Consider the following 24,345-nt stretch of genomic DNA (forward strand, 5'->3'; position numbering starts at 1 on the left):
CTACTCTGAGAGTGAGTAGACAGGTGGTGGGTAGTTAGGGAGCAAGGCAGACGGGAGGAGGAGTGGCGGGTATGCACAGCTGGGTGGACAGGTGGGCGGCTGCAGGGCCGGGTATAGGGGTGGTAGCAGGTTGAAGGACAGCGGATGGAAAGGGAATAGCTTAGAAAGGATGGTCAGGAAAATGAAGTCAAATTTAAGTGAATGAGAAACCCAGAGTCGATGTAAAGTTATCCTAATTGATCTAACTTGAAATGATTTCAGATGTAAAGTTAACAACATGAGAACAATAAATAGCTAAGAAGAAAGGAGCTCCGTTCCACCGGGTCTGGCACATGCAAGAAAGACAAATGCTTCGGGCCATCCTCTGCTTCCTGAATCTCCTGGGCTGCTTCATACGTAACATCTGCAAATCCCAGTTACTGTCTCAGACATTGGTTTCAAGGACCAGATGATTCAAGATTATCGATAAGAAATAACAGTCTTGTGAATTCCAAAAGTAGGTGAGTCCTTTATTGACATCGTACAGATCTCTCGTGGTCTCTTGTGTTTTACACAACTGAAGTGGGAGACAGCGAAGGCAAACTGAGGCATATTAAAACATGGCCAGCTCCACTACTTCCTGTCACAGAAACGTATCGTGTCCACGGTTCATGTCAAAGTACACATTACCTTAGTGTCCCTCTATGTCACACCATGCTACAGCATGTGTTTGCACACAGCAGGTCACTTCTGCAATTCACTTCTACAGTGACAGCGTTCAGAATACGGACAGGGAAGGTCTAACAATGAGGCTATCAAGCCTTTGACACCTCCAAGTACAAACCATCTCCATTGGGCACCCTGAGCGGCGTCCAACTGCTGTGGCTGGGACACAGCAGGAGCTGCCACAGCGTAAGTCAGCAAAGCCCTTGGCTCAAACCATCACTTCACCGAGAGCGCCTGGGTCAGTGACTGTTTGGCTAAACAACTTTTAGTATGAACCCATTTAAAGAACTTTATATACGTGGCTCTAACATTTTAGGTGAGAACTCAGCAACTGTCAGTCCCACACCTAAAGTGGGGGAAGAGGCATGGTGACCTAGACATGACCAAAAAAACAAAAAAACCCCAAAACCCCAAAGAAATGAAACAGCAGTTCCAGGCCGGTATGACTGTTCAATGTTAAGACCCGCCCTGTGGTTTTACAATCATTCTCGTTCCAGTGCCGGTCATATCCTCACCGATCTCAAGCAAAGCTAGCATGCCACTCATATATAAGAAACCACTATGCCTCCAGAGACAGATACTCTGACCATCGCAGTGAGAAGATGAAGGACGCTGTCCCTCCCATGCCTCTACCGAAGATGCTATGCTCCAAGCAAATAGAGGTGGTGGCTTGCTCTAGGACAAGGGGACACTCTTGTATGGCCTTTGAATGAAAGGCCTGTATCAGCAGCCAATCAAGACCACAATGAAATGACACCGACCCATCTGACATCAGACACCTTCGCTGGCCACAGGTCAGTAGCTGGTGGCAGCCTCTGCCCTGACACAGATATTTTTGCCTCGTCCATTAGCCTCTGCTTGGTCAGTGTTATGGGCAGGCCACCAACAGGGTGTCCCAGGACCATTGTGTTCCCATGAGGAAACAAGGATGGACCAGAAGCCTACAGGGAGCCCTGGTTCTGTGGAGGCAAGCTAGGTCTTGCTGCGCCGGAGGAGTGTGGTGGCAGGGCTCTGGCCTCCTTGGAACTTGAGACTCTGCAAGTTGATGTGTGCCCCATGTTTGAGCAGCGTCTCCACAGTCTTTGAATGCCTGCCCTGAGCAGCCAAGTGCAGTGCACTCAGGCCCTGCTCATCAGATAGGTCAATGAGGTCGGCACTGACCAGCTCCTCTACCACCTCTGAGTGCCCATGGGCAGCAGCCAGGTGCAGGGCTGTCTGACTCAGTGGCCCCCGAGCCAGTACGTTAGCCTTCTCCTCTACGAGCAGCTTGACGGTGGCCAGGTGGCCATTCCGGGCTGCCAGGTGCAAGGCGGTACAGCCCTCCGAGGTCAAAGCCTCCTTGCCGGCACCCCGGTGCAAAAGCAGCCTGGCAGTGCTAGTGTGCCCAGTCTCAGCAGCGACATGCAGGGGCGTCTGCGCCTGCAGGCTGCGGATGTTAATGTCAGAGCACAGGTCAATGAGGATGCGGGCCACACGGTAGTGGCCCCTCTGAGCAGCCAGGTGCAGAGGTGTCCTCCCGTCTAGTGTCTGGGCGTTCACACTCACCCCAGGCTGCTTGGCTAGCAGCTTGACGATGGGCAGGTGGCCCTGCCAGGCGGCATAGTGCAGGGGCAGCCAGGCATCCTTCCCCTGCAGGCCGACACCCACTCCACGGCGAAGTAGGGTGCGCACAATGTTCTCCTGTCCGTGCTGGCAGGCTACATGCATGGGTGTTCGGCCCTCAAAATCCACCTCGTTGACGGAGGCATGCTTTTCCAGCAGCAGCCTCGTGCTGGCCTCGTCTCCATTCTGGGCCGCAAAGTGCAGGGCAGTCCACTGGTCTTCGTCCTTGGCGTTGACGCTGATCTTCCGGGCCAGCAGCAGCTCCACGATCCCCCGCCCCCTCCGCTCCACAGCCATATGCAGAGGTGTAGAGCCCTTCTTGTTGGTCAGGTTGGGATTAGCATTGTTAAGCAGCAACCATTTGACGCACTCCTCCTGTCCGGCCTCCACTGCCAAGTGCAGCAGGCTGCCACTGCTGTCCAGGACCAAGTCTACATCCTGGGGCTGCAGGATCTTCATCAGCTTGCTTGTGTCCCCTGACACGATGGCATCCATTAGCTTCTTCTTCTGGATGTCTGTGGGGCCCAGATCTGCAGGGGAGAAGGGGGACAACGTCAGATGTCATATCAGAGTGAGGGGCCATTCCTGCAGACTGTGGGCTCTGAGGTCAGGTGGACCACACCTCCAAGGACTCTGAACAAGAACATTCAGGGTACATCCTTTTACTTTCAGGTCTTTAGGCATCCAGGGAGACCTTGGGTAGTGTAGCGGATGTCTTCGAAGTGTCCCTCTGTTGATTTGAATAAAGCCACTCTGGCTTTTCCAGGGCTGGGAAAGGCAAGCAACCGCAAGCCCCTCCCACAGCAACAGCAGGATCACTGATACTGATTTAAAAGGCGCAACAAAAAGAAAGCCAGACAGGAACACAACCTGCCTGAAGGCTTAGCTCAGACAGACCTCCCTCCCCAAGACACTATTCCTGGGGCCACTACTGGCCTATAGAGCTGGCTTCTGGAACTCTGACAGGCACAGACTTAAAGCCATACCCCCTGTTGTCAGGACATCACAGGAAATCAAAACCGGATTTCTCAGGACACACTGCTCTGTATTCAAAATGGAACTTTCTACCGAACCTGAAAGTCCACTGCATTGCTGAGAAACAGATTTCTACCTCTGCAGGCGGAACACCTCTAGGCTGTTTCTACAGTGCACTGGAGGTGTGGGTGGTACTAAGGAGGCAGATTATACCTAGTGCCTAAACATTGCAATTTTTTTCCCTGTTGTTTTGAGACAGGTCTCTCTATGTAGTTCTGCCTATCCTGGAACTTGCTTTGTATACTAGGTTGACCTCAAACTCACAGAGATCCTCCTGTCTCTGCCCCCCAAATGCTAGGATTAAAGATGTGCACCACCATGCCTGGCTTAAATACTACATTCTCATAGGCTGGCAAGTCATCTCTCAGGCGTTAGGACAAGACATCACCAGAGAGGGTTAAATCTCAAGAATACATTTCCCCATGGTGACAGTGGCTGCTGTGAACTTAACCCTGACTGTTCTTTTCTAACTCTCTTGTCCACTGCTTGGCTCCAGTCAAACTCAATCCCCTACCTATCTTTGCAAGGCATTTATTTCCTTAACCTTCAATGCTCTTTTATCTAATATTCTACTGGAAAAATAATCCCTGCGGGTTGGTAAGATCTCAAGTCTTTGCACAGCCATCTGCACTTGGCCTGTCTCACGCTACAGCCCGAATTGAAATCTCTGTGCTTCACAGAGAAGCTATAGCATTCCAGGTGTCAGCACCTCACAGGACATCCAGCCCAGACTGATACAAGCCTATATTAAGTAAGGATCCCCATAAAACATGAAAGCTTGAGGCAAATATTATCTGGAAATGTCCGGGGCACAAAGCTGGCAAAAGTAAAGTTCCCAGGTGTCAGTAGTTTCAGTGGATGCGACTTGGGCTTTCCAGGTTGCAGACTTGAGGCCAACCTCAGCCCGATGGCTGGCTCAGCCAGGTGACACCCAACAGCACCACACAACTGATGTGGGGTTTCTAGATCTGTGCTCTGAGCACCAACTAAGCTGGTGACACCCAAATCTCACTAGAGAAAACGGAAAGACAAGCTCAGACTCTTAACTCAGGGGAGAGGCCCCCGTGCAGGCTTGCCAGTGCTCCCAGCCACTCACCGCCTGTCGAAGGTTCCCGCTCAAATGACAGTGACAGCGATCCTCTGGAGGAGAAGGCTGAGTCCACTGAGGACACCCCAGAGAGCCTCTTGCCACTGCTGGATGGGAGCTTGCACTCGGAGGAACTCCGGCTTAGCTCCTCGGGCCCTTCGAGAGACTGGGAGATCCCAGAGTCCAACTGCGACAGCAACTCAGAAAGACTGCAGTCATTATCAAAGGGAGGAGCAGACGCACGCTTGAGGCGGGAGGACTCAGGCCTGGCCTGCAAAGACAGAGGGGGCGGTGGTCAGGACCCTGCTCACCATGCCAGACATGGGGGGACCAGAAACTGTTGGCCACGAGGCAGAGGTGGAGGTCCCATGGCTGTGCACCACCACGGACAAACAACATCAAGAAGCCCTGAGACTTAGGGCTGCAAAGAAACCTCACAGGCTTCCCTAGCTTCCATTCACAAAAATGGAAAAGTCCACATGATACCTCTACGCACTCAGGGACACTGTCTAGACCAAGGACAGTCCACGGGTTAGCTTCAAGAGCACAGAACAAGCAAGGCCAGACCCAGACCATGCACAACAAACAGCCCAACAAGAAAGGAAAAATAGAACTGGGCTCAATGGTGCACACCTGTAATTCCCAGCACTTGAGAGGCAGAGGAGGCGGATCGCTGTGAGTTCGAAGCCAGCCTGGTCTACAAAGCGAGTCCAGGAGAGCCAAGGCTACAAAAAGCAAAAAAACAAAAAAAGAGAAAGGAGAGTCGAGTCAGGCTGGGGGACTCCCCTGCTCTGACAAAGCTTCAGGCTTTCTCAGGGGTGTCAGTCGGGCCCGGGGCTGTGTGAAGAGGGGGATGGGGTGGCCTTTACAGATCTGGCTGCTCCAAGAAAAGCAGATTTCTAGCAACTAGGTCTGAGGATTGCTCACAACTCTTTCTGAGCCCTCCCCTCCCTTTGGGAAGCACTGGCTTTACTGTGCCGGTCACCTGCACCCTGAGTGACGTCACTCGCTGGCCACCAGCACTGTCAGCGGAAGGTTTTTGTTGCTGTTACCTTATCAGAGGTAGGTCCTGCCCCTTTATTGCTGTCAAGTGCACCTTGGCCCTCAATTCTCACCTGTCCCATAGCTGCTTTCCCTGGGAGAAGCTGTCCAACGCCAGGTAAAACACTAACCACCCAACCACCACTCCCAACCCTCACAGCCAGCTCCCTGTTTCAGTCATTACCCTAGAGGCAGTCAGCTAGCACTGGCCTTTGGGGCTCACTGCTCAGTCATCATGTGGGACTGGTAACACAAACCGTCTATGAGCAGACAGACTGTGCTCAGTCAGATCTCTAACCCTACCAGGGGGGCCCCTGCCTTTCCAGGGTTCTACCTACACCCATCAGTCTCCGGGGTGCTAGGCAGGTGGGGGACCCCTGTGGGACATACACTTCTGGAAGGAGGTGTAGGACAGGCTCAAAGAGAAACGGGGAGGAATTTTCAGAGAAGAGATTGGACTGGAAAATCCTACCACAAACTGGAAGCCTGACAACGCCTGCCAGGGATGCTTACCTCACTCTTGGGCTCTGGAGAACTTTTCTCACCCGGCTCGTGAGCCAGGTCTTTCACCTCCTCATCAGGCTTTTCACAAAGGTCTTCCGTTTCAGAGGTGATTTCTTTGAGGGAGAAAACAAAGAGGGCTGTCGCTTAGATATGACTTACTACATAATTCTATTGGGACAGAGGCAGTGATACCCTAGTCTTGACCAGCAGAAAACATACCCAGTACTACTGCTGGTTTGTAGCAAAGACCCGAGACACTGCCAGAGGACAACCCACCCACCACCCTAAGTGTCTGGGCAACTAACTGCAGGATCGAAACAGGTCTTCCTCAGTAACCTGCCAGAACCAAAGGGTTAAAATTACAAGAGAGAGCAGGCGAGCCCCCGGTCTACTCACGTCTCCCTGGCCCCCAGATGTGAAAGGCAGCTCTATCAGCTTCACTTTCTTACCCCAAAGGTACCTATATCCATGACGACAACTCCCTAAGAGAAGTGAATGCAGGCCACCAGCCACCCCAGCTGTCTCAGGACACACCACTGTACCTGAACTTGAAATCCAGGATTCTAAGCTCCCAGGAAGCAAAATGCAGCCTGCTGGGGGCAGAGGTAGACCTTGGCTCTGACCACCTACTTCTATATATAACCCATCCCAGCCCTCAGGTTTGTGGATGGGCCAACCTGTTAGTGGTGGGTTTGTGTCATCCCCTATCTCTGCACACACTGTTCCCACCCTGAGCTTGGCCCTCAGCCCTGTCCTGTGTTACTAGAAGAGCCATCTCGCTGCAGGGATGAGACAGGGAAAAGGAGAAGGGCATTCACCTTGGAAGGTGGGTCGCTCCTGTGGGTCCGGGTGCCAGCACCTTTGCATGAGCCCTATCAGGTTAGCACAGGCACGTGGCCGGGGTCTGCAGATGGGTGGCAGCTCTGGGCGATGGCCCTTCACCACTTTCACCATGATGTGTAGGATGTTCTTCTCATCTGCAAAGGAGAGGCATATGTCAAGACTTTGGGGGACAGGAGATGGCTCCCCGCTCAGATGGATGGACAAGTGTTGGGAACACGACGTGACATACACATCATTTGGGACGCTACCGTTTCCTTTTCCAACCCTGGAGCTGTCTTTAATCTATATCCTCACAGGATATAACACACTCTCTGTTTTTCTCAGTTTTAAGAACTACTTGCCATGGGCACAGAGTCTGCCCATTATTTATTATTACCAGCCCTGATAAGGAATCGCTCAAGGTAACTCTCAGTGGGTTGCCTTCTGATCATCTTAAACCAAGTGGCCCATTAGCCACTGTTCCCACAGGCATTTCCCCACCCCTGCGTTCCAAGCGTGCCCTGTGGAGCGGCAGCAGGCACCTCTTGGCAGGTTTGGAAAATTGGCCCAAAGTTACCACTGGCTGCCAAGGTTCCACACTGACACTCTGTTCACTTTCCTGTTAAGTCTTGTGCAATGCCTATCTCTTCAGTATCTGCAGGTTACTTCCATGATAAGCCCGCCTTCCAAACCCAGTAAGCTTTCCAAATGCAGTGGGAGTCAGGAGACCACCTAGATTTTTTTTTCCTTTTTTTGCGGCCGAAGCCCACCTGATAGGGCCTACACGACACCTGGGAAGGCCTGCACCTTGATTCCCCTATCTGGGAGGCAACAAAACCGGAAGGCCTAGGTCCTTAATACACCATACACCTGACTCAAGAGTCTCTGCTATTAGACCGTTTCATGTCCAACGCGCAGGACATCACACTGGAAAGAATTCAGAATGTGGACCTCCATTGGGGAAACACAGCTGGAAGAAAGAGCAGTGGGTGGGGGCGATGACTGGATAGATGGCTCAATGGTTAAGGGTTAAGAACATGGCTGCTCTTGCAGATGACCCTGGCTCAGTTCCCATCACCCACCCAGCCTCACAACTACCTGTGACTCTAGCTCCAGGAGATTCAAGGCCCTCTTCTGACCTCCACAGACTAATACATGTGGTGCACAGGCATCACTCAGGCACATATATGTATGTATGTGTGTATATATTTATATGTGTGTGTATACACATACATATGTATACACATATACATAAAATAAATATACTTTTTAAAACAACAAACAATGGAGGACAGAAACATAACAGAACTACTCTGCTGTGTGTTTAATCAGTACCCAGCATACCCTAAATCCTGCTGTGCTTGGAGGATCTTGTCTCTCAACCTGTCCACCTTTACCATGGCTGGCTAGAGTGTATAACTGGGCCAGCAACGGGCCCTCAACTTGAGGGCTCTGACTTAGATGGTATCTGTCTGTCTGGTACTGGAGATTGAACCCAGGGCCTCATTTGTCCTGGGCATGACCTCCATGGTGCAAATATCTAGAAATGCTATAAAGGAAAGGAGGCTTCTCTTCCCAACGCAGCTAAAAGTGACTCGAGTTTTATAAAACTTGAGTTGATGTGGTGGAAGTTCTGGAGAGGGGCCAACCACATGAATGCTTTTACCGGTGTGTTTAGACTGATTAACACAGTGGATTCTGTCAGGAACGTTTTATACCATTTGTTATTGAAAGGGAGGGAAGAAAGGAGGTGAAGGAAGGGTATCTTGTTATGTAGTTTTACCAACACAAAACAGTGGCATTGAAGAACAAAGCTGAAGTCTGATGGTGTATGCAGGCAACATAGCAGGAGTGTTTTGTCAGCCACCTGCAATAAGCTGGCCTTGGGCCTCCTATATACTTGCAGGATGGGTTTAAGGTATCTGCCCTGAGGATGGCCATGAGGCTTTGAAGCTTTGGGGTGGGGAGGAGGGGAGGGAGGAGACAGCTTAGCCCAGCCCAAACCAGTCACTAAGAAAGAAAGGGCTGAGAGGGTTCGGAGGACTTGCAGGGCCACCTACCTGCAAATGGCTTCTTCTGTGTGAGGATGCCCCAGATCACAATGGCGAAGCTGAAAGAGAAACTAGGTGTCAAATGGTGCTGGAGCCTCGAGTTTCATAGAGTTCCTGAGCTCTGAGCCGCCATCTCACATGGGGCACAGACCAAGCACTCAGACATCTATGGGTATTTTTGCTGCCCGGTTTTCTCTGCTGTGGCTTCAATCCTTTAAATCCAAGGCCAAGTTCTGACTAAAATGCTCCTCTAAGAGGTCCTGGGAGGCTTCATCAGAGAGTGGCTGAAGAAAATGTATAGAAAGCACTAAGCTGAGCCTGAAACCCTCTTAGCTACTGGGGGGGACATATGTTTAAATAAATAAATTATTCCAGGTACAGTGAAAATAGCCCAATCTTTAAAAAAAAAAAAAAAAAGTACTATCCCCCAACTCTACAAGCCCTGACTAGTCCCCAGAGGACCATGCCCAGGGGACTCACAGCTCAGAAGCTCAACACTGGCACACTGGCTTCTGTCAAACCAGTCAGTTGGGCCTGGTGACAAAAGCCAGCCGGCTGCTCTGGTGCTGTCTTCCCTCAAAGGTCATTGAAATAGGACCCTTACAACATGAGGAGGAAAGGGAGGTAGTTCTTAGGTACTGAATCCTTAATGTCAGGTCCAAAGGAAACTCCATTTCCCCAAATTCTGATGGTTAGACAAAAGCCAGCATTCCTCAGGAACCTGTGAAGCCATTTCCCACACCACTGGCAGAAGGGACAAGTGGCTATCTGGTGGTGCCTATCAGCATAAAGTCCATACTGGCACCCTGGCTCTTCTCGGCTCTTCTCCCTACTAAACTTCTTCAGCTCATGGGTTTCTTTCCCTCTGCCACTCGTTCTCCTCATAACCTTGCTATGCCCCATCTCTGTCTTCTTTTCTTGGTCTCTCTCCCTCCCACTCTACCTCTGCTCTGCTCCTGCTTCTCTTCTGGCCATGTTCAGCCTACTACTTTATCTATTCTGGAAACTTCCAGATGCCTCTGGCTGTGCGAGAGCGCGCGCGCGAGCGCTCTCTCTCTCTCCCCTCTCCCTCTCCCTCTCTCTCTCATATTTACAATAAAAATATTTCCCTTAACCATACCAGGAGCAATCAAGTTGTCAGTTTATACACTGTGAACCAGTGTCCCTCCCTCAGAGGTTAAGTGACCGCAAAGTGTGATTTGTTCGACTTGTGAGCTATTCAAAGCAACAGGTTCTTCTGACAGACAGACAATGAAAATGCTGCGCCATATCCAACACTGGCCTGATAACTGTTTTTTTTTTTTTTTCTAATTGCTTCTGCATAGCAACAGGCAGGAAGAGTCTCTTTGTCAGCCAGGACCACCCATAGGAAAGAAAAGTCTTTGATCTGCCTGGGGAGCAGGTACCCACCAGCTAACATCCCCAAGTCCAACAGGCACACACCACTCGTATGTAGACTGAACTCTGTGGCTAAATGGTACCCCAAAGCCTTTCTGGAAACTGCTGTTCACAGGACAGGAAGCATCAGTAAAAGCTTAGAGCTCCTAGCCTGGCACATAAGGCCCGGTGGCACATCACACACCTGTATACATCATGTTTGGTGTCAAATAACCGGCTCTTCTCACGAATGCGCTCTGGAGGGAGGTAGGCGATTGTGCCAAACAGGCCATCCATGCTGAGGTCATGAGAATGGGACATACCATTGCACTTGGCCAGCCCAAAGTCAGAAATCTGTAAAAGCAATGCAAAGGAGGCATGTCAGCCTTAAAGGGAGACAGAAGAGGATGTGGCATTATCTCCCTCTGCCGCATCAGATGGTGGTTCCCCAACACACGTTACAGGGACTCACTACAAACAGAAGGGCAGAGTTCCAGGCCACCCTGCCCCCGGGCAAGCAGGAAGCACGGGGATACAGAAGAGCCAAGCCTGGATGCATCATCAACATAAACTTGAGGGGCAGGGAAGAAAGACACCACGCTTAAAACAACGGGATTCACTTAGAGACAGAACTGAGAGGACAGCCAGGCCTCTTCTATAGGGCTTCCCATGTACCCTGGTAGCTGATCGTCACACTCAGGACAAAGGGAAAAACAGCCTTCAGCTTTCAGGGAAAAGCAGCCATGTGACAGGCTGGGGCATCTATCATCCACCGTCAGTCCGGTTATGCAACCTTCCAGCTGGGGCAGTTACAAGTGCCAGCAGGTCCTTTAAAGCGCAACACGCCTTCAGAGGGCTTTAGAGTGAGCAAAACACATGCCTCATCACCTTCCGGGCTCCCTGGTCTACTCCACACAAGATGACCCCTCCCTTGGTAATGAAGTCACTGAGGAACCCCATCTCTACTTCCAGGGTCCACAGGGGAGGCAGGTCCCCCCGTTGGTGAAGGTGTCCTTGCAGCTCAGACCTGCACACATCTCTAGGAGTCTCCTTTTTCGGCCCGTGCCACCACACCCTGGTGCAAACCAGACCCTTCCTTTGAAGCACTGTGTGTGTTTAGGCCCCAATTCGGCACCAAACAGCCTTCCAGCTCACAGAGAGGTGACCCTTTTCTAGTCTCCTTTAAGGCTAATGTGGTTTTAAGCCTTTTAATTCACTCCTAGGCTCATCTTCAAACACACCCTGGCAGCAACAGGAAATGGGCTGAGTCAAGATTCTTGTTTCCAGACTAGCCATACCCATGAAGGAAGTCTATGGCCTAGTGTCATCAATGCTGAACCGGCAGAAAGACTGAGGGTAACTAAAGACACTGGGAACCGCGGGAGCTGACAGGAACATACCCTTAAGGGCTGGCCTGGCCCTCTGTCTCCGCTAGCCCTCAAAGGCGGTGCTCGGGCTCAGCAGGCCCCTAGGGCCCCTTAGTTCTGCTGGTTCCAAAAGCCTATAGAAACCACAACTCTGGAAAAGCTGCCAGTGGCCATGGCAAAGCTATCAATCACCAAGTCCTGCAGATCCTTCATGCTGCTTGGAGTGGGGAGACAGTGTTCATTCACTGCACCTCTTATGGAAGTTCAGGAAGAAGAGTTTCAGGTCAACAATGATCAGCAGCCTAAAATGTTTTGCATTCAGAAAGGTGGACTAATTTAGGGAACTTGAGTACTGGGCCATTCCTGTCACTGTCATCTTCTCTGTCACTGTCCCTTCGCATATATACTGCAAAACGCACCCTGGCATGGTAGGCACACCAGGATGAGGAAAGCAGGGGTCGAAGGGGCCTCTCTCTCTCAGCCCCCTGCCCAGGACAGAGTCCTCCTCCCTCAGCGCTCAACATGGACACCTGATGCCTCATTGACTCAAATGCTGTCCCACTGGCACCTGACTCGGTATCCCCAAAGAACTCAGGGTTTATGAGAAGCTCTAAGGACACAGCCCTTCTGCTTTAGAATAGCTGGACCAAGCTACCAAAGCCCTCTCGCTGCCTCAAAGAGAAAAGTGTCCCCAGACCCAGCAGGAAGTAGCCTAGCCCTCTTTCAGGACAGGGTGAACAGCAGTCTGGAAAGATCTGGGTCTGGCTCTAACTCAGCCGTTTAGTGTATTTAATGAAGAGTGACACAGGGAAATAACTTAATGCCTTCGACAATCCCAGGCTGCTGTGAAGCATCAGAGGTACTCAAACTGTGCTCAAGGCAGCGGTGCCAGGCTGGTCACAGGGAAGCGAGCCTAGCAGAAGAGCAGCTCCTGGCCCTACCTCAGGATCCCAACGTCTGACCTGTAAATGGCCCAGAAACCGGAGGGAACTCTCTGCATGGGAGGAACAGATCCCTCAGCATCACAGGCTCCTCTTGGGAGGCTGTTTCTACAAAACAAAGGAATTGTGCTGTATAAGCACGCGTCTCAGTTTTGTTTTGTTTTTCATCAGACTAACTTTTCTGATATTAATAGCCAGGCACCACACAGAAGCAGCCTTCACAGGGCCTTTCAGGGTTGCTCAGGTGAGAGGGTGGCTACAGGGACATCTTCTCAGGGCTCCACAGCTCCCAGCCCATCAGCTGACCCTGTGAAAACTGCCAATAGTCAATCAGGCTGAGGAGACAGTCTTTAAGGGGATGCCCACCCAGAGTTTGTCAAGGGCAGCCCTCACTTCCTAGTGAATGGGTGTTAAGTGCCTGTTGTGTACCTAGGGAGGAGAAAACACCCAGACCTACCAAAGACAACTTGCTGATGACAAACTAGGTACCAAGGCATTGTTCTGTCCCCGAGAGGGGCGCTGTGTGAACCCTAACCCTCGCTGATCCAGAGAACAAGCCAAAATGTCTCCTTACTTCACTTCCCAGCAAAGTGACAGAGCTGGGGGAGTCGTGCGTGTCCTTGTTCCAACTCCTGGCTGAGCTCCCAAGAATAAGACTTGGAAGAGGGTAGTAGTGTGCCCCCTAGCCCTACCCCCGCCCAGCATACTCTCCTGAACACCCACACACCTGTCAGGAGAGGTGGGCAGCATACAGGGGAATGAGATGACAAACCCTGGCTGCATCTAGGGCAGCTGAGAGACTCTGCGGAGAACATGGACAGTGACTCTTGGGGCTACACCAGACCCAAGGTTCCCAAGGTACTGCTAGGTGTATACTCATGGCATCCCTGATTACGACACATGTGGTGCAGCCAGCTCCCATTCAGCAGTTCTTAAAGGCACAGGGGTCACATACTTCCTCCACCCTATGCCCAACACTGTCTGCTGCCTCCCTTACTACACCTTCTCTAAGGCCCAGAGTTGTGTGTAACCTTTCTGGGCCTTCTTCTACCTCAAGCCTACTCCCCGCTGCCCTTGCATGCCCTGCTGCATACAGAGGGCCTGCTCCTATGAGGGCCAGCGCTAGGTATGCCAGGGTCTATGTGCACATCCGACCCTGGCTTCCTGTGAATGTTCTGTGTCAGGAATAGTTTCCTGAACACGTCATGTATGGATGGGTAGTCGGTCACCAAGATCTCTGGAGGCTATCATTTTAACCCCTGCTCCAGACTGGCAGGCAGAGTACGCTAACTGCTCCATTGCCACCAAGTGACGATACCTCTCTCTCTCTGAGGCGAGGCCTGGACCCAGGCTTGTTGTTGTTTTCTGTTTCTGGTATCGGTTACATATATGAGAGCAACGACCTTACAATCCACTGGGCCCACAGGTCGTGTTCTGCCCAGAAAGAATAGAAGCCAAGCCCCGCTAGCCGCAAGGAAACAAAACCTAAGAAATTCGGGCCATAAGAAGATGCTGGAAAGCCACACAAAGTTGTGTGCTATCCTGTCTCACTTTCCAGGACGTAAAGGACGTGACTGGGCAACGTCTACCTAAGCCACAACTCGCAGCAACCGTACAGAATGGTTATCAGTTTTGCTGCCTGGGGTTGAGTCTGAGGGCCCCAAGCATCATCTTCTCCACACATGTCACACAGGCCACTGTGTACCGAGTCCTGCTGAGAGGCATGCTGAGTCGCCTAAAGGTCAGTCCAGCAGAGAGGGTCTGGGAATGTTACACCATCAGACATATCACAGTGACATGGGACAGGGACACTGTTCCTTGTGTGACCATTGTTTGCTCCAGGCCCCTCAATCCCTCTCCCTCACTCAGGTCCATCTGCTTTCTTGCACACAGAGAAAAGGAGGTTGAAACCAATATTATGGGCCCATGGCCTGGACTTCCCCAAGGCCATGTGCATGTCATATGCGAAAAGTCCACGACAGGTGCTAGCTGCCCTTGGTGTTGAGGCAGAGGTACTCAGGGGAAAAAACATCTCCAAAGCCATATGACCCAGTGCATGCTGACAATACCCACAACCAGACACACGGCGCCTGTTCCCTGTGTCACTCTTTGCACTGTATTTTATAAACTTCCAAAGATACAAAGAAGCAAATTTTGTGGGCCTCACACCAACATGGCTGCCCACGGCTTCCCAGCGGAGAGCAAACAGGTGAACCAGCCCTCTTCACAGCCTGTGTCTAGAACACAGCAGACCTCCCCCTCCCCCAACAGTTATCCATAGTCCCAGAACACTGGGGGGAAACCAGGTTCCGTATCAGAACACCCAAGGTCTCAGCAGACCGCAACCCAACTTCTTGTCCACAAAGACAATAAGGCTGCCTCCAAGTTCTCTGCTCCAAGGACAACCACTTCCTTCCTCAGGCTCTATTCCCGAGGCCTGGATCCATCTAGACACAGAGCCCTCCCTAAGGCACCCAGCATCCTGGCTAGCTCACTCCCCAAGGAACACGCTGCTCCTACCTTGACATGGTAATGGGCATCTAGCAGGATGTTCGCCGGCTTCAGGTCCAGGTGCAGCAGTGGTGGGGACATGCAATGCAGGAAGTTCATGCCCACAGACGTCTCGTGCACGATGCGGAAGCGCAGATCCCAAGGCAACGGTTCTGAGGCCAGCAGCTTCTCCAGGGAGCCTGTCTCCATGTACTCCATGACCAAGCCAACGGGTTCCTGGCATATGCCATACACAGGCAGAATGTAGCGGAACTTGGCCATCTCCATCTTCTTCGCTTCCTCCAGAAGCTCCATGCGTTCCCTGAAAAAGTTCACAGGTGTGAGGGCATGCAGCTGTCACCTAACCAGACACAGAGCCAGCCACCAGCCAGGGTAAACTGGTAATAAAGGCACACATGTGCAAAGTTCACTGTCGCATAATTAAACACTGGATACAGTCCGGTGCTGCTCACACCCCACCTCTGCACCTGGGGTCACTGTGAGGACAGAGCCTAGCAGTTATCTGGATACCCACGGGTGACAGCATGTCCTGTGTATAGGTAGAAAACTGCTAGCTAACTATCCAAAGGCCTTCACTTTCACCTTCTGTTTGAGTCCAACTCTTTCGCTGGCCCAATCACTCCTGGAAATAATCTCACACTTAACAGAGCAGCACGAGCCCATAGCCGGGATTGGCCAAGGGCACATGCAGCAGGCCACACTTTCTGTGGATGGCACAGAGGTTGTCCCCCCAGCTACCCACACGTGGGCAACGCAGAGGCAAAGTATATGCAGCCACCACCACATCCAGGACATTTTCATCATCCCTAACAGACTGTACCCATTAGGCACCTGCCAGACCCCCACATTTTCCTGTATCTGAATTCAGGTACTCCAAGTGCGTCTGCCTTTACTTATTAAGGTGTTTTCAAAATTCATTTATATGGCTGTACACATCCAAGTTCCATTCATTTGTGTGGCCAAGCAATGGCGTAGGAATACATATTACATCTTGCTAACCCAATCTACATAGCTATGGGCAAAACCAACTGTATTGATTAGGCTTTTTTTTTTTTTTTTTTTTTTTTTTTGTCAACTTGGCATAATGTGGACTCATGTGAGGAAAAAAAAAGGCTGCCACAATTGAGAAAATGTCCCCATCATCACTGGCCTGCAGGCACATCTGTGGGGGTGTTTTCTTAATTTATGATTACTATGGAAGGGGCCGAGGCCACTGTGGCAGATGGCCCTGGGCTGCATAAGAAAGGCTGAGTAAAGTCATGGGGAGCAAACTAGGAAGTAGAGCTCCCTCATCGCATCCGGTTCAGCTCCTGCCTCTAGGTTCCTACCCTGACTTCCCTTATGACCGACTACAACCTGTAAGATGAAATAAATCCTTTCTCCCCAAGTTGGTCAGTGCTTCATCACAGCAACACAGAGCTAACTAAGATGCTATTCTGCCCGTTGGCTCCTGAAAATAACGCTGCACCTTTGGGGGACAAAGTGTCTATAGAGCCTTGTGTTAAGTTTTTCTGGGTTCCTGCCCAGAAGCAGAGCTGCTAGATCGTGTGGCAGGTCTACACACCTAATGCCTAGAGAAGCTGTGGTGTTGCTGTCCACGGCCTTCTCCTTCCTAGCCGCTGGGGATGTCTCCTCACACATTTAGGCAGTCTGTGAGAGAGACAGCTGCAGCACGGTCTGCATGGACCAGCTACAGCCAAAGGTCAATATTCCATGATATTTGTACAGATGAGAATTGCTGTGTAATGGTCTGTGCCAGCAACAGGGGTCAAAAGTCTCAGTGTGCACTCAGGGTAAAAGGCCCCATCCCAAGAGGGTGTGCCTCAGCTACAAAGGGGCCAGGTCAGTGTCTCTCTCCAGATACACACAAGAAAGCACCCAGGAGGCTGGAAGAGGTTCCCATGCCAGGACTACAAAATCTGTTTTCTAGTAATAGAAGAACTCCTTAAAGAAAACTTCCAGAACCACTCTCAGAGAGAGACCTGTTGGAGCTGGGAAATGTGCAGCCTGAGTGTCCACATAAAAGCCTGGTAGGCTGAGATGCCCTGGTGTCTCCCCAGAAGGCAAAAAGCGCTAACAGTAACCTGAGACTCACTGTGTCTTCATTAGTCCTCCCCCTCCCCCCTCTTCCCCCACTGGGGCTCTTCTGGGTCTAAAGTGGCTGTTGGGAAATCACCAGGACCCTGCAGAGGACCCAGAACAGTGCTAACAAGCCATTCCTAACCTGGCCTCCCCTCGGAAACTGAAGGACGCTTCCAGGCTCCCCTGCCCCCCTGAAGGAAAGACAAACCTAAGCACCAATAGCCACAGCAAAAAAAAAAAAAAAAAAGGGCAGCTGTCCTGGATATCACATTCTGGCAAAGGAATCTGCCACAAGTTCTAATAAGAGTTTAGCCCTCTGCCAACCACCCATAGCTGGAGCTTAGGCCTCATGAGCACACACTGTGAGCCTCCTGCTGGTACGACAGGCCACAGAGCAGATCCCTGGCTTGAAATGAAGCATCTGGAATGAGTCCACTAAATGACTTCAGAACAAGCTGTCCCAGCCTTCTGCAGACACTGCTCAAAGTGGCTAGTCACAGGAGTGCAGGGCCAGCCTTGAGACCCCCTAGAACAGGTGGATGAACTCCCCTCACACCAAGACCTTCCTCACTGGTCCCTTCTTCTTTGGAAGACTCCAAGAATCTGGCCCCACATGAGGCAGACCTCTGAGCACCACTGGCCATCCATCCCTGCCTAGGTCACCGACAGTTTACAACTGGTTGAAAGACGCCCAGCCCTGTTCCTGTACTCCACACGTATTTGGAAAAACAGGCCAGTGAAGAGCTAGGTGCCCAGGGGTCAAGCATTACCAAAATAAAGCTGGCACTTGAAGGAGAAGACAGTATTTCTTGGGTTCAGTTCTTTTCTCCCCAGGGGAAGACAAGAGCTGAGGACCTGGCTGGTCAGTCCCCTACACATAGCAACAGAAACCCACTCTCAGCAGCTGCTTGCTCTTTTTGTGTTAAGAATAAAAGTAGTGGACTGGAGAGATGGCTCAGAGGTTAAGAGCACTGGCTGTTCTTACAAAGGTCCTGAGTTCCATTCCCAGCAACCACACAGTGGCTCACAGCCATCTATAATAAGATCTGGTACCCTCTTCTGGCTTGCAGGTGTTACATGCAGACAGCACTGTATACATGATAAGTAAATAAATCTTTTTAAAAATTGTAAACTAAAAAAAAAAAGACTAAAAGTAGTAATTTGTAGTGCCACTCCCTGCTCCCAACTGCTGTTGTTTTCTTCCACAGTGGCTAGCTTGCCCTTCCTTGCATCCTTCCTGCACAGGTGATGGACCCACCACCCACCTGTCCATCTCCAGGCTAAGGAATTGACAATGTCCATGCCTGCAGGCTCACCGCAGCATGGGCCATTTTCCCTGTTCACTGGACAGCCTTACTCAGCCAACAGCAGGCTTCTTCTGGTAGCTCTTAGTATTAACTCCCAGCAACCCCACTGGCAGAAAGCGGCTCTTTCTACCCTTCCCACCACTCAGTTTAACAATTTCCCCCTCCTTGCCCCAGGCCCTTTCCAGAACACACACCCCAACTTAAAAGAGCAAGGGCTATAGGGCTGCTGACCCCAGCACTTTTACACACTTATTCTTTCTGCATGCCAGGCTGCAGGGAGCACATCACATCACCGCCTTACCCAGGCCACATGGTTCAGGGCATTTCACTGGAAACCAGCCACTGTTTCCTGGGTCAAAAAAATCAGTCATCCCCATGATTACATAACCAGAAAAGCTCAGGGCAGAAGGGACTAGCAGTGAGGCAGAGTCCTGGGACATTCAGAAAAACTTTTCAAAGCATTTACCTTCAAATATCCTCTAAACTAAAACACGTACATTATCCTGACGCTCTGAGGACACACAGCCTGGGGGCAACCAGACCCTTTAGCCTTTAGGTGTGTGTTATCAGGAGCACCTGCCACTCCATAGCCTAATCCAGGCCAGCTCCCAGCTTAGGGGAGGCAGAAATACATAAAATTTACCATTTTACATTGTTGGTTATTATTATTTAAAATACACCTTTCTCATAAGCAGTGTTGTTTTGATTAGTGCTGACAACACAGAAGGAACTGTACATCTGTAATTGTGGCTATTGTTTTAAAACCTGGAGGGATTTCCCAGGTGGTCTCTGGCCTGGGTGGCTGGGTGGGGCGGGGATCACAGGTGGCAAGGCCAGAGCAGGCTCCTAGGTCACCATTCTGTTCACAGTGAGCAGTGTTTCTGGGACACAGAACATGCTGACATCAACCCAATCCTTGCTTCTGCCCAGTGCAGGAAGGCTAAAATTACACTGGCCCGTCTCCTTTGCCCCTGGGACAAGGTGGTTACTCAGCCTCTGAGGAGGAAGAGACTAGAACACCTCTGCCCCACTCTCATCCCTGTTTTGGGGCTCTGACAGGACAAAGTTAGGATTACTGTTTCTAAAGGCGCTTTTTTCCTGTATAGCTGGCTACTAAACCCAGCACTTCCTGCATGCCAGGAAAGGACTTAACCATGAAGCTATCGCGCCCCAGCAGCTCTCCAAGTTCTGTTTTTTGTGGGTTTGTTTTATTTTGTTTGTGCCCAGACTGACCTTGAACTCATGGCAATCCTCCTATATCTCAGTTTCCTGATTACTAAGATTATAGCCTAAAATATTTTTCAAAGGCATTTACAATAATTCTCTCTCTCTCTCTCTCTCTCTCTCTCTCTCTCTCTCTCACACACACACACACACACACACACACACACACACACACACACACCTATTTACACTTAGCACAGTGTAGTCTCCCACCAACGAAGGGAATTGGAGTACAGAGAAATGCCAGGTAGCTGGTATCTATCATTTCTGGAAGGTCTAAGGGAGCCATACCTCTGCCTCAGGGAGAGAGAAGGGAAGACCAGCCACAAACGAGCCTGATGCCTGCAGGGAAGAGGGGAGTGGAGGGGAGGACTCATTAACAGCTGCCAGGGAACCCGGGAAGCATTGCTGAGGCAGGGCTGGGAGAAGAGTAGTTCAGCCTCTAAGCTGGGCTACCGCACAGCCAATCCAATTAAGTTCCCAGGAGCCTCAGAGGGGTTCCCACACTGCTATTTTTAAAACTGACAAGAATCAGGCTTGTCCAATTGTCAGCTCTGTAGTTACAAACCTGGGGTTTGCTCAGGCTCGTCCCAACTAGCTGAGGCCCAACTCTGCATTAGCAGCTCTTGGGCCCCTGTGCCAGGGACTTTTGTTCTTCCGAGTTCCTCTTAGCTGGAATCAGGGAGAGGCATGGGGCCTCTGGGTCACTCTGTTCTGAGAGTGCCAGGCCTTCTCCCCTGTACCTGTGATCTCCCAAGTGAGAGCCAGCCAGGAAGGCAGCCCTTCCCCAAAGCCAAGCAACAGGAGCCTCCCAAAACACCTGGTCCCACGAAGAAGAGGAATCAGATCAATGGGGGTGGGGAGGTGGATTGTGAACTGTGCTGAGGTCCTCTAAATGTCCCCGCCTTGGCAAATGTTTCACAAGAGGCTTTGTGAGTGCCCCAGAACCTAGTAAGGCTCCACCTTCCCTGAACAGAAATGGAGGAGGATCACATGTGGAAGGATGGGTAAAGGCTGGGGCCTGGGCAGCTGCTGGAAGCCAGGAGATCTCTAGCTGCCCTGGCCAGTGAAAATGGGACTGGCTCACAGCTATAGCTAAAGTAACACCCAAACAGCAAGTAGACATAGATGACCCCAGCCACAAACTATGGAGAAGAGGTAGACTTGGGAGGTCACTGTGGATGGACCCCGTCTTCACCATCAGCTTTGGACACCACCTCCAGTATTCCTGAGGTACCACAATGGCCCCTCCCTTAGAGGTAAAGTTAAGAGGGCTTTGTTGAGGCCCATAGAGGGAAGGCTGCTTCCTCCTGGCAAAGTATGGCTGGCTTCCTTTAATTTTTTTTTTTAAGACAAGGTCTCTCTAAATCAATGGTTCTCAACTGGTGGGTTTCGGCCGCTTTGGAGGTCACGTATCCGATATCTGCATATCAGGTATTTACACTATGACTCATGATGGTAGTAAATATTATAGTTACGAAGTAGCAATGAAATAATTTTACGGTTGGGGTCACCACAATGTGAGGAGCTATGTTAAAGGGTCACAGTGTTAGGAAGGTTGAGAACCACAGTGCTCATCAGCCTGGCCTTGAACTTACTGAGATTCACCTGCGTCTGCTTCCTAGAGTGTTGGGATTAAAGCATGCCCTGCTTATTTACAAGATTGCAAAGGACAAACTGTTGTCCCTCCCTCCAGAACTTAATCCAAAGGGGCCTATCAAACATCTGGATAGGAAAAGACCTCAGAAAGCTTTAACTTCAAGAAACATGATACACCTAAAGCCATGTTTAAAAAGATGGAGGCGATAACTACCCTGTTGATGAGAGGTATGTGCGACCGCTGGGAAGGCCCTGCCTTGGGGCAGCTGCTTGCAGGTCCTCACTGCCTAGGCTGTGTGCTTCCCACAGCTTTTCCTTTCCTCCTGGCACAGGTTTAGGATACTAGCCAAAATCCCAAGCCCGATATACTCTAGGCATCTTCTGTCTCTGTCTGTCTGTCTGTCTGTCTGAATCAAGTCCTTCCCCTCTCATCCTGTCTCCATGCAGTTTTTTGAGGTCCACTGCTAGGACCCTCCTGCCTCACCTCTAACTCAGAAAGCAGGACGTCCCCTTTTTCTCACCTGTATCTTTGTCCCAGCTGCCAAAACTGACTGCTTGCTGGACCTGTTTTTTTTTCTCCCAAACCCCCTCAAAAAAGTCCATGTTTAAATTCTCCTATCTCTGAGGTTAAGGTCCTGCAAATGAGACCCTATGTCTTCTGGCTGCGGGGGTGTGCGCAAAGCCCCTAGGAAAATTCTGTTTCCTCCTTCTTCTAGGTAAAGCCTTGCAAAGGCAGGACATACATCACAACAGCCCAGGGAAAGTTAGCCTCACCTGGCTAGCCCTACAGGGCCACAGGCCCCTCAGGCACAGCAGCACCAAGTGGATTCCTAAGCTGTTTCCCAGCGGAGAACTTCATGACTTCCTAACACCCCAGGGGTTTAAACACTTAAACATGGCCTGGGTAGAAGAATTAAACCCCACGTACAAAAGTTCAAAGGCAGCCAGCCCAACCTGGTGGCCATGTACTTCCTGCTGGGTGCTGCTGACCTCTACCTGGCAGCTGACATGCCACTACCTGCCTGCTTCAGGCAGGGAAGAAAGGCCTTGCAATTAAAGGACAAACACTTCAACACAGGCTCTCTGCAAGTGGGGAAAAACAAAAAACAAAGCCTTTGACCTGGCCACCCGCCCCCCCCCCCCAAAAGACCTAAGAACCACAGGACTGTAAACCTGGAATAGTTCATGTTTATCCTCCAAAATTCAAAATCTGTGTCAAGTCTTTGATGGTGAGTAACTCAGAGTTCACTCTGCCTAAAAACACAAATCCTACTAAGTCTCTAAGAGCATAAGAAACACCCCAAGAGAAGTGGGGTTTGTTTGTTTGTTGTTTTGCTTTGCTTTTGCATTTGAGAAACTGTTGGCTGCTATTCAAAATGGTCCCGATTTCACCAAAATAACCACAGAGCCCGTTCCCAGGATCGGGGTGGGGTTAGGGTTTACACAGAATGGTGAGTTGGGAGTGATTTTAGACACCAGTCCCCACTGTACCACCGTTTGTAAGAAAAACTGGGTTGAAGCTGAAGCAAACAAGCAAACAACAAAACTCCCGGGGGATCTCGGACACTGTCTAGGGGCCAGGGGCGAGGCCTAAAGGGAGTAGTAGGCTGAGGCCTCATCCTCAAACCATCCTCCGTATGGCCACCCAGGCACCCCAAGTAAAGGTGGAGTTCAGAATCCCCGCGGCTTAAAGCTGGTCCTGCAGGCAGCTACAGCTCAAAAGAGTTTAAGACAATCTATGGGTAAAATGCAAGCACTAGCTCCGTATCAGCTTGGTTGGAAAAACAAGTCATTTAAATGTGCTCATACATAAACTATCACTGCCCAACGTAAACAGTGCAATCTGGAGGAAATGCTTTTGAAGAATCTGCTCCGCTTCGCGCCTCCAAATTTATGCTCAAACCACACTCGCCACAGTTTATCGGGGGACTGCTCTTGAGTTCTTTCCTACTACTGGAACAATCCGCTACGAAGGACAAAGAAAAGCCCAGGATGCCCGGGGCCACCTGCCCAGAGTCAAAACAAGATGTTCCCTGGAGGCTCCGCTTCCACCCGAAGTCCCCTAAAACGAAGGTAAGCGGAGAAAAGCGGTGTGGGCGGAACCAGATCCCGGCCCAAGCGGGACCAGGAGCCCTGGGAGCCGCTGTACGCCGCGGACGCCTCTCCCGAACCCAGCCGGTGCTTCCGACCGAAATAATTACAGTCTTACACCAATTTGTGCTCCGACGAAAATTACTAAGTGGAAATGAACCTAACTTGTTCACAAAGCACGAAGGGCCGCACGACAATTTCTCTAAGCCCGGCGCGGACCGCAGCTCTTGGTGGGTTCCAGGCAAGCCCGACGCACCTCGCAAAGGGCTCAGGGCCACGGCGCCCGGCCGAGCACCGGAGCTGCGAGGCGCCGGTGGCCTGAGTGTCGCAAACTGTTCCCCGGCGCCTCGCGTCAGAGCGGAGCCCCCATCCCTCCCGGCCCCGCCCGGCCGCTGACCTGTCGTCGACGTGCAGGCTGGGCGAGCACTTGATCGCGAGCCATGTCTTCCAGTGCACATGGCGCACCTTGTATACCTGTCCGAAGCCGCCCGAGCCCACCTTCTCCCAGCCTACGAACTCGCCCGCGTCGAAGGTGCGCAGCAGCCCCAGAGCCCATCGGCCCTGGCCCTGGCCCTCGCCCTCCATCGCGTGCTTATCGCCGCTGCCTGTCTCTCGCGACCGCCCAGGTGCTCAGGTGCGTGCCCCGCCCGTTGACGTAACTTCCGACTTGCTCTGTCCCTCCTGGTCCCGCCCCCCCACGCCCACACAAGATCCTCAGCCTGTGAGAGCCAAGCAACTGGGCGCTGTGGACCCACCAGGGTTGCAGGGATCCCAGGGATCCCTGCCCTCCCCAGGGCGAGCGCCCGGGCTGGTCGTCTTCTCGCTGCCGCTGTAGTACGTACATAGTTTGCTCCTTAGAGCGCTGCCACTCTGCAAAACACCGCAAAGAAACAAGTATAGTCTCCAACTGGGTCGTGGGCATAGATAGGATCGCCTAGCTTGCTCAGGTTTCCCTGGTTATGCGCATCTTTATTTGCGGAAGCTAAGTCCCACACAGTG

The 24,345-nt window shown here is 51.3% G+C and overlaps 1 protein-coding gene across 1 annotated transcript; it reads right to left on the minus strand.

Moving 5' to 3' along the window:
* Positions 1-1,157: 1,157 nt before the first annotated feature.
* Positions 1,158-23,981, minus strand: Ripk4 (receptor interacting serine/threonine kinase 4). The gene is made up of 8 exons (XM_051150326.1): positions 23,744-23,981; positions 15,053-15,344; positions 10,430-10,578; positions 8,857-8,906; positions 6,793-6,951; positions 5,984-6,087; positions 4,439-4,700; positions 1,158-2,837 (listed from the first exon to the last, which is right to left on the minus strand). Exons 1-8 carry the CDS (start codon positions 23,929-23,931, stop codon positions 1,678-1,680), a joined length of 2,364 nt encoding a protein of 787 aa, XP_051006283.1. The 5' UTR covers positions 23,932-23,981; the 3' UTR covers positions 1,158-1,677.
* Positions 23,982-24,345: the final 364 nt, after the last annotated feature.

This window comes from Acomys russatus, chromosome 8 (genome assembly GCF_903995435.1).
Source record: "Acomys russatus chromosome 8, mAcoRus1.1, whole genome shotgun sequence".
Taxonomy (NCBI): Eukaryota; Metazoa; Chordata; class Mammalia; order Rodentia; family Muridae; genus Acomys; species Acomys russatus.